Raw genomic sequence first — 13,537 nt, forward strand, 5'->3', positions numbered from 1 at the left:
ATAATTAGAATCTTTAAGTATTTTGGGGAAAAGGAAAAATTGATTTGATTTAATTAATTGATTTATTTTTAAAGGAGTAGGCTTATCTTAAGATTCACATAGCTTTACATATTTGCACAATGAATGTCCTGTTAGATAAGATTTTTTTTATTAAGGACAAGAGATATATAACTTCCTCCTATTTGAATTTTCATAATAATTGGTCCAAGTCTTTTGAAATTCTTCATTTGATTAATTCAAAATTACTCTTATGCTGTTAACACTGATCATCATGAGATTTCCAATATACATTAGAATGCTGAAGATGAATGCTTATCTAGGTGAGTCACAGCTAGATGAGTGTCTTAGAAGTACTACATCCCTGATATCTAAAATTAGTCACCACAGGTGATATAAAATAGACAGACCCTTGTCCTTTCAATTTAAAGATCCAATTTCAAGCTGATCTGGCTTTTGTTCTTTGCCTCCAGAGGTCAGTATAACCTAATGTAAGAAATCTAAGTGCCTGGCCTATAATACATAGATAGGAAACAATCTGCGCAGTGTATAGAAGCCATAGTTTATTGTGATAGCATTTTCACAGGTACACATGTGAAAAGGTAGCTAGTTTTGGGCTTATGTTATTTAGTACTTTTTTCTAATAATCATTGGGGGTAACTGAGTAGGAGGAGAAAAGACAATATGAACACCGGAGTTAGAAAGAAAAAGAAGTCACATAATCTTTCTGGGGGTATATTTTCTTACCTCTAAATTAGAATTTTCCTCCATTTCAAAGAAATGAGTGAAAAATAAATGAGGTTTCAAACCACTTTAGCCCATTGCCTGAATTCTTCCTTACTAGCACATATCAGCTATTAGGACAGAGAATCAGCCTCAAAGCTAGACAGATAGATAGAAGTCTAAGTCTCAGCTCTGACACATGCTGACTTCATGACCCCGGGTAAGTCACTGGAGCTTCTCAGTGTCTAGGTCAATGGTGTTCAGTTGAAATAGAAACTCCCTGCAGGCCCATATTGAGTTAGACTACCACAAATTAACATTATCTATGTCACATTGTATTTTTATTTATTTTTGTTAAATCTTTCTCAATTATACTTTAATCTGGTTCTTGCTGCAATCTAGAGTCTTGACAGCTGCTTATGGTTAATGAGTCAAATTTGACATCTCTACTCTAGGCATCTGTCTAAGACTAAAGCACAGAGGAGGTACTGACCTGCTTTGGTGGAGGAGTTTCCTAATCTTGGAGTAATCTCATTCTATCCTCTCTTCTCTAGCAAATTGCTCCCTCTATCATCCCTACTCTATCCCTAATCTTCAAACTCTCTCAATCTACTGGCAGATTGCCTAATACCTATGCCCATGTTTCCTAATTCTAAAAACAAAACACAAAACCCTCACCCGATCAGTTCATCCCTGCTAGCTATCATCCTATATCTGTCTTCCCTTGCATGACTAAACTTGAGAGGACAGTCTATAATCGTTGTCTCCATTTTCACTTTCTTCTTAAGTCTGCAATTTGGCTTCTGACTTCATCAATCCAATGAAATTTTCTCTCTAAAGTTACTAATAACACCTTAATTGCCAAATATAATGGACTTTTTTTTTTTTTTGCTTTTTGGAGGGCAGTTGGGGTTAAGTGACTTGCCCAAAGTCACACGGCTAGTAAGTGTGTCAAGTGTCTGAGGCTGGATTTGCACTTGGGTCCTTCTGACTCCAGGGCTGGTACTCTATTCACTGTACCACCTAGCCACCCCTAATGGACTTTTCTTAATCCTCATCTTTCTTGATCTCTTTGCAGCCTTCAACACTGTCAATAGCCCTCTTCTCTCTAGGTTTTCATGACACTATTCTATCCCTGTTCCCCTGCTTGGTTGAATGCTTCTCAATTTCCTTTGCTGGATCTTCATCCAGGTCATACCAGCTAACATTGAGCGTCTTTCAAGGCTCTGTCTTGAGCCCTCTTCTTTTTTTCCTCTATTATCTCACTTGATAATCTCATCAACTCCCAGAGATTCAGTTATCATTTCTAAGTAGATGTTTCTCAAGTCTATTTATAAAGTCCTAATCACCATTTTTGACTTCTAGTCTCATCTCCAGTGGCATATTGAATATCTTGTGCTGGACAACCTGCAATGTCTTAAACTCTATGGTCCAAAACTGAACCCATCTTTCCTTTTAAACCCTTTCCTCTTCCAGACTTCCATATTGCTGTTGAAGACACTCAAAGAATCCTTCTCTTTCACTCCTCCCATCCCTTCCATCCAAAGAGTTAAATCCTGTCATTTCTACCTTGTAATATCTTTAGCATGTATCCCCTTCTCTCTCTCTCTTTTTTTTTTAATTTTTGGAGGGGGTAAAGCAAGGCAATTGGAGTTAAGTGACTTGCCCAAGGTCACACAGCTAGTAAGTGTGTCAAGTGTCTGAGGCTAGATTTGAATTCAGGTCCTCCTGACTCCAGGGCCAGTGCTCTATTTATTGTGCACCTAGCTGCCCCAACATCCCCCTTTTCTTTTCTAACACTGCCACCACACCAGCACTGCCCTGCATTACCTCACACCTGTTTTTTTTTTATTAATTCTTTAATTTATTAATTTGTTTGTTTCCTTTTAGTTTACAGGATTCAATTCCACAATTCCTTGAATTTCACATTTTGTCCCCCTCCCTCCGTTCCCCCCCCCCATGGCGTCTTATAATCAAGTATAGGATCTGTAGATACTTTCACATTATACAATGGTCAGGTTATAAGGATGGATTGTACCCGCTGGGATGAAAAATGGTATAGAGGACATAAAATCAAATAAGAGAACAAAAAAGATCAGGTATTTTGCTTCCACCTGGATATAAATTTCGTTCTTTCTAGTTCTTTCTCTGGATGCACGTTTTTCTCTCCATCATGCGTCTTTTGGGATTGACTTATATCCCTGCATTGTTGAGAAGAGTCCAGTCTATCAAAGTTGGTCATCACACATACGTTGTGTCTGTAATTGTGTACAAATTCCTCCTGGTTCTACTCTTCTCACTCAGCATCAGTTCTTTTAAGCCTCTCCAGGTAAATATGAAGACCGCCTGCTCCCCGTTTCTTATAGCGCAATAATATTCCATAACATGCATATACCACAACTTGTTCAGCCATTCCCCAATTGATGGACACCCCCTTAATTTCCAATTCTTTGCCACAACAAAAAGAGCTGCTATAAACATTTTTGTACATATGGGTCTTTCTCCCATTTCTATGATCTCTTTGGGATATAACCCTAGGAGTGGTATTGCTGGATCAAAGGGTATGAAAGTATTTATAGCCCTTTGGGCATAGTTCCAGATTGCTCTCCAGAAAGGCTGGATCAGTTCACAGCTCCACCAACAATGCATTAGTGTTCCAGTTTGCCCACATCCTCTCCAGCATTTGTCATTTTCCTGTTTTGTCATCTTAGCCAATCTGACTGGTGAGATGTGTACCTCAGAGTTGTTTTGATTTGCATTTCTCTAATCAATAGTGAATTAGAGCATTTCTTCATGTGCTTATAGATAGCTTTAATTTCTTTCTCTGAAAACTGCCTGTTCATATCCTTTGACCATTTATCAATTGGGGAATGACTTGTATTCTTATAAATTTGACTCAGTTCTCTGTATATTTTAGAGATGAGTCCTTTGTCAGAGACATAGGTTGTAAAGATTCTTTCCCAATTTCCCACCTCCCTCTTAATCTTGGTTACATTGGCTTTATTTGTACAGAAACTTTTCAATTTCATGTAGTCAAAATTATCCATTTTACATTTTATAATGTTCTCTAATTCTTGTTTCGTCAAAAAGTCATTCCCTCTCCACAAGTCTGATAGGTAAACTATTCCTTGTTTTAGCAGACTGCTTACAGTATTAACCTTTATACCTAGATCATGAACCCATTTAGACTTGATTTTGGTATATGGTGTTAGATAATGGTCTATGTCCAGTTTCTGCCATACTATATTCCAGTTTTCCCAGCAGTTTTTGTCAAATAGTGAGTTCTTATCCCAAAAACCAGGGTCTGGGAGTTTATCAAACAATACATTACTGTAGTCGTTGACTTCTGAATCTCGTGTGCCTAATCTATTCCATTGATCCACTCCTCTATTCCTAAGCCAGGACCAAGTAGTTTTGATGACTGCTGCTTTATAGTACAGATTGAAATCTGGTAAAGCTAGTCCACCTTCCCTAGCATTTTTTTTCATTGATTCCCTTGATATTCTGGACCGTTTATTCTTCCAGATGAATTTTGTTACTATTTTTTCTAACTCTATAAAGTAGTTTTTTGGCAAATTAATTGGTATGGCACTAAATATATAATTTAATTTAGGTAAAATTGTCATTTTTATCATATTAGCTCGACCCAGCCATGAGCAATTGATATTTTTCCAATTAGTTAGATCTGACTTTATTTGTGTGAAAAGTGTTTTGTAGTTATGATCATACAGGTCCTGGGTTTGTTTTGGCAGGTAGATTCCCAAATATTTTATAATGTCTACAGTAACTTTCAATGGGATTTCTCTTTCTACTTCTTGCTGTTGAATTTCATTGGAAATATATAGGAATGCCGAGGATTTATGTGGGTTTATTTTATATCCTGCAACTTTGCCAAATTTATTTATTGTCTCAAGCAGTTTTTTACTTGATTCTCTAGGATTCTCTAAGTATATCATCATATCATCTGCGAAGAGTGATAGCTTGGTCTCTTCTTTGCCTAGTTTGATTCCTTTGATTTCTTTTTCTTCTCTAATTGCTACTGCTAACATTTCTAGTACCAGATTGAATAAGAGGGGTGATAGTGGACACCCTTGTTTCACCCCTGATCTTATAGGAAATGCTTCCAGTTTCTCCCCATTACATATAATACTTGCTGATGGCTTTAAATAGATGCTACCTATTATTTTAAGGAAGGCTCCATTTATTCCTATACTTTCTAATGTTTTTAATAGAAATGGATGTTGTATTTTGTCAAAAGCCTTTTCTGCATCTATTGAGATGATCATGTGGTTTCTGCTAGTTTTATTGTTGATATGATCAATTATACTGATGGTTTTCCTAATATTAAACCATCCTTGCATTCCTGGAATAAATCCTACCTGATCAAAGTGTATTATTCTTGAGATAAGTTGCTGTAGTCTTTTGGCTAGTATTTTATTTAGAATTTTTGCATCTATATTCATGAGGGAGATTGGTCTATAATTTTCTTTCTCTGTTTTATCTCTTCCTGATTTAGGTATCAGTACCATATTTGTGTCATAAAAAGAATTTGGTAGGACTCCTTCTTCACTAATTTTCCCAAATAATTTGTAGAGTATTGGAATCATTGTTCTTTAAATGATTGATAGAATTCACTAGTGAATCCATCTGGCCCTGGAGATTTTTTCCTAGGGAGGTGACTGATGGCTTGTTCAATTTCTTTTTCTGAGATGGGATTATTTAAGTAATTTACTTCCTCTTCAGTTAATCTGGGCAACTTGTATGTTTCTAAATATTCATCCATTTCCCTAATATTGTCAAATTTATGTGCATACAATTGGGAAAAATAATTCCTAATTATTGTTTTGATTTCCTCTTCATTGGAGGTAGATTCACCCTTTTCATTTTTGATACTCATAATTTGGTTTTCTTCTTTCTTTTTTTTTTTTATCATATTGACTAAGGGTCTATCAATTTTGTTGGTTTTTTCATAAAACCAGCTCTTGGTTTTATTTATTAGTTCAATAGTTTTCTTAATTTTGATTTTATTAATCTCTCCTTTAGTCTTCAATATTTCTAGTTTAGTATTTAATTGGGGATTTTGAATTTGCTCTTTTTCTAGGTTTTTTAATTGCATGCCCAATTCGTTGAGCTCCCTTTTCTCTAATTTAATCACGTATGCACTCAGGGATATAAAACTTCCCCTAAGAACTGCCTTTAATGTATCCCACAGATTTTGGTATGTTGTCTCATTATTATCATTCTCTTGAATGAAATTACTGATTGTTTCTATAATTTCTTGTTTGACCCACTCATTCTTTAGGGTCAAATTGTTTAATTTCCAGTTAGTTTTTAGTCTGTCTTTCCCTGGCCCTTTATTGCATATAATTTTTATTGCATCATGATCTGAGAATGATGCGTTTAATATTTCTGCCTTACTGCATAGAATTGTGAGGTTTTTATGCCCTAGAACATGGTCAATTTTTGAATATGTGCCATGAACCACTGAGAAGAAAGTATATTCCTTTTTATCCCCATTCAGTTTTCTCCAGAGATCTATCATACCTATCCTCTCTAAAATCCTGTTCACCTCCTTAACTTCTTTCTTGTTTATTTTGAGGTTGGATTTATCAAGTTCAGATAGGGGGAGATTAAGGTCTCCCACTAGTATAGTTTTGCTATCTATTTCTTCCTCTAATTCCTTTACCTTCACCTCTAGGAATTTGGATGCTACACCACTTGGTGCATATATGTTAAGTAGTGATATTGCTTCATTCTCGATGGTGCCTTTTAGCAGGATATAGTTTCCTTCCTTATCTCTTTTAATTAGGTCAATTTTTGCATTTGCTTTATCTGAGATAAGGATTGCTACCCCTGCTTTTTTTACTTTAGCTGAGGCATGATATATTTTACTCCAACCTTTTACCTTTACCTTGTGTGTATCCCTCTGTTTCAAATGTGTTTCTTGTAAACAGCATATTGTAGGATTATGATTTCTAATCCATTCTGCTATCCGTCTCCGTTTTATAGGAGAGTTCATTCCATTCACATTTACAGTTATGATTGTTATCTGTTTCTTTCCCATCATCCTATTCCTGCCCCTGTTAATGTTCGTATTTTCCCTCGCTTCTCCCTTCCCCCCCTTAATAGTTTTCCTTTTGACCACCACCTCCCTCAGTGTTCCCTTTTTGGCCCCCCTCCCTTTTCCTCCCCTTTTCCTCTTACTATTTCCCTCCCTACAAACCACTCCCACCCCCCTTTTGTAACCCTTTCCCCCTCCTACTACCTGTAGGATATTGTTATACTTAATGAGGTATGCTATTTTTTCTTCACATCAAGAATGACAGGAATAGATCTCATGCGAAGCTCCTTTCCCTCCCCTCTTTCCCTCTAAAATGATGTGTGATCTCCTTGTTTACCTTTCTAAGTCACTGTTGCTTCTCGTAATTGAAGGTTGAATTTTCCATTGAGTTCTGGCTTTTTTATTAAGAAGGTCTGGAACTCTGTTATATCATTGAATGGCCATCTCTTTGCCTGGAAGAATATGTTCAGTCTCGCTGGGTATGTGATCCTTGGTTGTAATCCGAGCTGTTTTGCCTTCCTGAAGATAGTATTCCACTGCCTCCGAACTTTCAGTGTGGAGGCTGACAAATCCTGTGCAATCCTCACTGTGGACCCTCGATATTTGAATTGTTTCTTTCTGGCCGCTTGAAGTATTTTCTCTTTTATTTTATCTGGTAGTTCTGGAGTTTGGCCACAACATTTCGAGGATTTTTCAGTTTGGGATCTCTTACAGCAGGTGTCCGGTGGATTCTGTCGATTTCTATTTTCCCCTCAGGTTCTAGTATCTCAGGGCAGTTTTCCTTAACGAGCTCTTGGAGAATGTTGTCCAGGCTCATTTTTTCATCATAATTTTCTGGTAGGCCTATGATTCTCAGATTATCTCTCTTGGATCTGTTTTCCAGGTCAGTTATTTTTTCTTTGAGGTATTTTGCCTCTTTTTCTAATTTTTCGTTTTTGTTGTTTTGCCTGGCTAATTCTTGGTTCCTCATAGAGTTATTTGTTTCCATTTGTTTAATTCTGGTTTTTAGCAAATCATTTTCCTTGGTTAATTTTTGAAGCTCCTTTTCCATATCATACACTTTTCTTTTTAGAGAGATGTTTTCCTCATTATAATGTTTTTCGAATTCTGCTATTTTCATTTTGAGAGAATGATTCATTTTGTCTTCTATCTCTCTCATTTTGCTTTCAAAGTTCCTTTTGATCTCATCTAGGAGAGCCTTCTGTGCTTGGGATCCATTCCCTGTTGAAGTCTCAGCTATGGGTGTGGAGTCCACATTGTCTCCCTCTGAGGTTGGTTCCTCCCTCTGAGGATAGTAAGACTCCAGAGTCTTTGCCTTTGTAGTCTGCTTTCTACTCATTTTGAGGCAGTGTCCTAGCCACGCCCTTCCTCTAGGATCCCAAGCCTTTACTGTAGAGGGTTTTGCCCTGGGGCAAGAGTTACTGTATTTTCAGGGTCAGAGGGGGGGTTTGGAGCAAGTGGGGTTCACTCTGTCATCCTTGTCTTTGGAGGTCCTGAAAGGGGCTTTTTTTTTTTTTTTTAAAGATTTCTGGGCTATGAAGTGGTAGCCCCAGGAGTGTTTGCTGTCCAGTATAGGGGCCCCTGTATTTGCTTCTTACCTTCCTCTTTCCAGTCACAGCACTTTGATGATAGGCCTGGTAGTGGACCTTGTGGTTGGTGGGAAGACTTGCCCTCCGAGTTGATCAGGCCCCTTCCAGGCCTGCATCTGCCAGCCGCGCCACGCCTTCCCGCACAGGCCGCTGCGCCTTCCTGGCCTGCGTCCGCTGCTGCCGCCGCCGCCGGCCACCGCCGCCACCACCGCCACCGGGCCTTCCCAGGCTGCGCCCGGCGCATCACCACCACACGCCTTCCCAGCCTCGAACCTCTCACTCTGTCCTTTGTGTCTATGTGTTGATAAATCTGGAAACGGCTCCAGCTGCTGCTGATCTGGAGTCCCTCCGGCTGGTGGCTGGTCAGGCCCGCCCTGGGGCTAAAGCCTCGGTGTGGGGCTGGACTCGGCTCCCAGAGCGCTGCGCTGGCCGATTCCTGCCGGCCTGCCCGGCTGTCCTCAGCGGGAGGTTAACTTCTCTGTGTCAGTATGTGGGTTCTGCAGCTCCAAGGTGTGTTTAGAGTCCCCTTTTTACATGGATTGGGGAGGGTGAAAGCCGGAGCTGCAGGAAGGTCTTGCTTCTACTCCGCCCACACCTGTTTTTTCTACACTAGCCTGCTAGCTAATCTCCTTGACTCAAGTGTCTCCCTCTGCCACTCCAGTCCATCCCCTACACAACTACGAAGATGATCTTTCTTATACACAAGTCAATAGTCATGTCACCCTGCCCCTCATTCCATAAACTCTAGTGACTCCCTATTATCTCCAAGATCAAATATAAACCAGTATTTTGTTCAAAGCCCATCATAAACTCCTCCCTTTCCAGTCTTCTTACACCTTGCTTCCTTCCACATACTCTATGTTCTAGTGACACCAGCCTCCTTGTGGTTCCTCACATAGGACAATCCATCTCTCAACTCTGGCATTTCTTCTGGCTGTTCCCCACGCCTGGAATTCTCTCCCTCCTCATCTCTACCTCCTAGTCTCCCTGACTTCCTACAAGTTCTAAGTAAAGTCTTGCCTTCCCCAAGGAGACTTCCCCAGTGCCCTTGAATGCTAGTGCCTTTTCTCTAAGGTTTACAATATATATGTATATATAGATCTTGTTTGGATGTGGCTGTTTGCATTTTATCTCCTCCATTAGACTGTGAGCTACTTGAGAAGCAGGGATTGTCTTTGACCTCTTTTTTGTCTGTATGCCTAGCACTTGGCACAGTGCTTAGCACATAGTAGGCTCTTAATAAATTCTTGTTGACTAAGAGTTCTCTCTTGCATTATATTTCATTATAAACTCTATTGTGAAATCACAGGTCCAGTCCCCATCCTTACCCCCAAACTAGTATTTCATATTCCTGTAGGACACTAACTGATGATACACTTGGAAAAGTTAAAGTAGCCCTTTAGAAATGCTCTAAATAATAACAGCAAGGAGTTTTAACATAGGGAATATCTAGTTTCATATTCCTTTGCTAAAAACTTATTTGAATTCTAGGCACATAATAATGAAGCAAACCTATTGTTGTAATTTATTACATCATATGGAAGACACTTGAAAATTGAGGCAAGGAAATGAAACGGACTAACAGCAAATACCACCCAGTATCTCCTTAGAAGGAAATATCTCCAGGAAATAAAGACCAAATTTTCAGTTATTGAATAGGACTTCTTAGCTGTAAAAGGTTCCTTAACTTTTTTTTTGTTTTTATTTCAATTATTATAAAGTAATATTTTACCTCAGTTCTTTGGCTGCTGAATTTGATAACAGGCATGGTAAAACCTTTAAAAAAAAAAAGATTAACATACTGAGTATTCCTAACAGTGAGCTTGCAATCAAACTGTGTAGGGCGTTGGTAGGAAGAAGGATGTTTCTGGTCAAGGTTTATTGGAGAGGGACATGAAAGTTAAGTATGATACTTATGCCATGGAAGTATTGCATTGGATCACAGATTTAGAGCTGGAAAAGACATTATTCTCAGGTTCTCATTCAACAGATGAAAAGAAATAAAATGACTTGTCCAAAGTCATAGAGATTTTAAGTGACAGTCAGGATATGAACCCAGGTCTCCTGGCTCCAAATTTGGAACTCATTTCACAGGGCCACAATGGAGTTATAATTGTAACCTCAATTCAATCCCTGTGTCTCATGTTTCTAGGTGAGCCATGTGCCTTTCCTCTGTACCTGATTCACACTTAGAAGCAGGAGTTTGCTGGAGCCAGCTCAAACCAGCTTACAAGAGTCACTTGTGGGGTAGTTAGGTGGTGCAGTGAATAGAGCACCAGCCTTGGAGTCAGGAGGACCTGAGTTCAAATATGGCTTCAGACACTTATCACTTACTGTGTGACCTTGGGCAAGTCACTTAACCTCAATTGCCCTGCCTTACCCCCTCCAAAAAAAAAGAGTCACTTGTAAAATTTTCAATGTGAGCATGAACACTTCAGAAACTGGCAAATGCCACAAATTAAGGTTTGATTTATTGTTTTATTGAATGTCTAGACTTAGGAAAGTGATGGAGAAAATGTTAATAATAAAAATTAAACTTAAAAGTTTGTTATGCATACATTCCCCTCACACACACCTCCAGAAAGCTGGTTGTTTAACATTTACCAGCATACCACTGCTTAGGAGTACTTTTATTATTTTAATATAAAATTTAAAGGGATCTCATGAACTGGAGGTGAGTTGCAGTGGAGGGTTTTTGGCCCTGAAAGTAAGGCAGACCTGAAAAGGACAGGTGGTAGAAAGGGTGCTAGGCTCCAGTCTGGATTCTGGGAAAGAGGCAATAGGCCTCTTCACCACAAGGAAGTGGTGAAACTTGTAATACGCCAGCTGGGATGACTTTCCTAACTATATTCCACTGGTTCTTGTGATGGGCTTTTCTTGTTCTAACTCTAAGCCTCATTTTCTCTATACTCTAAACTACATATTCCCATAAAATGGAGGCTCCATTGCAAGCCTTTCACCAGTTCAAGAGTCCCCTAATGCAGAGCTATCATCACTACACACAGATCTATGTGTGCTCTCCAGCATCTATTGGGTATCCAAGAATTTCCATCTCTTTGACATATTGGCACTTTTTCAACTTGGCAAATGGTTGTACTAACATAGCTACTGGAGGACAGCCCAGACAAATTAGATGTGTTTGGCATGGTCACAGGAGTAAATGAGGAAATCATTAAGATAGACCACCACCTCCTGCTCTAACATAGGCCCTGAAATAATAAATGCATGAACTTCTGAAAAAAGTTCTTCAGGGGCACTGCACAAATTCAAGTGTATCATCCAATATTAATTCAGGCAAAGCAGGTTTCAAAGTCTATCCTACATTCGTTTCCTTTTTGTGTTTAGATCAGATAGGTCTACCAAATCCAGCCTTTCCAGCATTCTGTTCAGAATTCTAAAGTACTTCTTATTTATCTTTTGGCAAAATTTATCAAATTTTGAATGAGAGACATTTAAATAATTTATAATTATTGTCTTACTATTTGGGTACTTTTTGCTAGCTTTTCTTTTAAGTTCTTAGGTAAGATGATTTAGGGAATGTCCATATCTATATATTGATATTATTTCGGACAGAGAATCAGATGACTGTGTGTATTGTATATATTGTCAGATGCAGTCAAAGTATCAGATGTCTTTGCTTAATTATTTTATTTATTACAAAGGATTCAGTCTGGGATGGAGGGCAGAAGGATTTTTCCCTTTCCCCATCCCTCCCTGGAAATAACTGTGATGTTAAGACAAAAGGTATCAAAAAGGCATATTTTAAAAGTATATATTAAAATTATTTCATTATCTGTGGTTGCTTCAAGTATAATGTTGTTTCCCTGTTTGTCTCTCTTGACAGTATCTATTTTTACTGGTGCCTTATCTAAAATCATGATGGCAATTCCTGCTTTTTTGGATTTGCCTCAAGCATAATAAAATTTATTCCAACCACTCATTTTAATTCTGTATGTCTTTATGTTTTATTTATGTTTTCTGTATGTAGCAAAGTATTGAATTCTATAATCCATTCCGCCATTTTCTTCTGTTTTATGGATATTTAGTCCATCAACATTCATGATTATAACTCTTGTTTGTACTTTATCAAATTCTATTAAATTGCTTTTTTTAATAAGCGCTAGATATTTGCAGTTTGTTTGCTTGCAACAATATGCTTGCTTGCACTCTCCTCCCACAAATACCTCCCAGACTCTATTGTTCAGCCTTAAACTCAGACTTCTTGATTCTTCTTTTATTCTGTTTTCTGTGTATGTCTCTCTCTTCATCTCTCTCTCTCTGCTTCTGTCTCTGTATCTCTTTGTCTCTCTGTCTCTCTTTCTCCCAATCTAGATTAAAATATTGACCAGACTTTCCCCATCCCTCCCCAATACCCCACATCTTCATTTCACAAATATCTTTTGCACCCCATTCCAAGAAATATTCATTCAGTTAATCTTTTTTCTAGAAAATTTTAGGATATGATTTACCCATACATACTTGCTGTTTTCTCAGTGATTCTCATATAAGGTAAGATGTCTAAAATTTAATACTTATAACTACTTTAGCCCAAAAGGTCTGAGTTACTCTTACTCTTTCCATTTCTATCTCTTTGTGGAGTTCCACAGTACCAGAAATATTATTTCAAGTCTTCCTCACTCCTCTCTTCTTCTCTCCATTAAAATACCTTTATCTCTTTTTGAGCTCCTTTTCTTAAATATTTTCTCTGTTTTCTCTCAATAACTTCAGATAAGAGATATCTAAAAAAATAAGCTTTGTTTTCTCTTTGTGGGATATAAACATTGATATATACTACACTATGTCTTTGCTCATTGTGTGCACTTGTTTACTGTATCAAGTGTTTTTGGATTGATGAATATGCATATCAAAGTGACATGTTTCTTATGGTCTCTTCAGGAGAAATAATTAAAATTTCTCTTTTTTACTGAAAAGTATCTTTTCCATTGATGGCTAAGATTAAGTATATATGATAAATTATTTTAGGGTACAAATTTATTTTCTATGCTTTTTCAGAATATTCCAGATTTTTTCATTTCTTTCTTTTGGTATAAAAATAGTTTTGTGAGATTTAAATTGTTTTTCCTTGATTTATGAAAATCCTGGTCCTCCTAATTGCTTCATGTGTGTGTGTGTGTGTGTGTGTGTGTGTGTGTGTGTGTGTGTGTGT

The 13,537-nt window shown here is 37.9% G+C and overlaps 1 protein-coding gene across 1 annotated transcript in view; it reads right to left on the minus strand.

Annotated features, from left to right (window-relative positions):
• The window catches only part of MAP3K19 (mitogen-activated protein kinase kinase kinase 19), a 60,509-nt gene that overhangs the window by 16,022 nt on the left and 30,950 nt on the right, over positions 1-13,537 (minus strand). Inside the window, exon 6 of the mRNA XM_069067820.1 lies at positions 10,103-10,146. Within this exon, the coding sequence (XP_068923921.1) occupies positions 10,103-10,146 (44 nt within the window). The remainder of the gene's footprint in view (positions 1-10,102; positions 10,147-13,537) is intronic.

Source organism: Petaurus breviceps, unplaced genomic scaffold (assembly GCF_028583685.1).
Source record: "Petaurus breviceps papuanus isolate PSGF00001 unplaced genomic scaffold, PetGlider_PUasm1.0 90752, whole genome shotgun sequence".
NCBI lineage: Eukaryota > Metazoa > Chordata > Mammalia > Diprotodontia > Petauridae > Petaurus > Petaurus breviceps.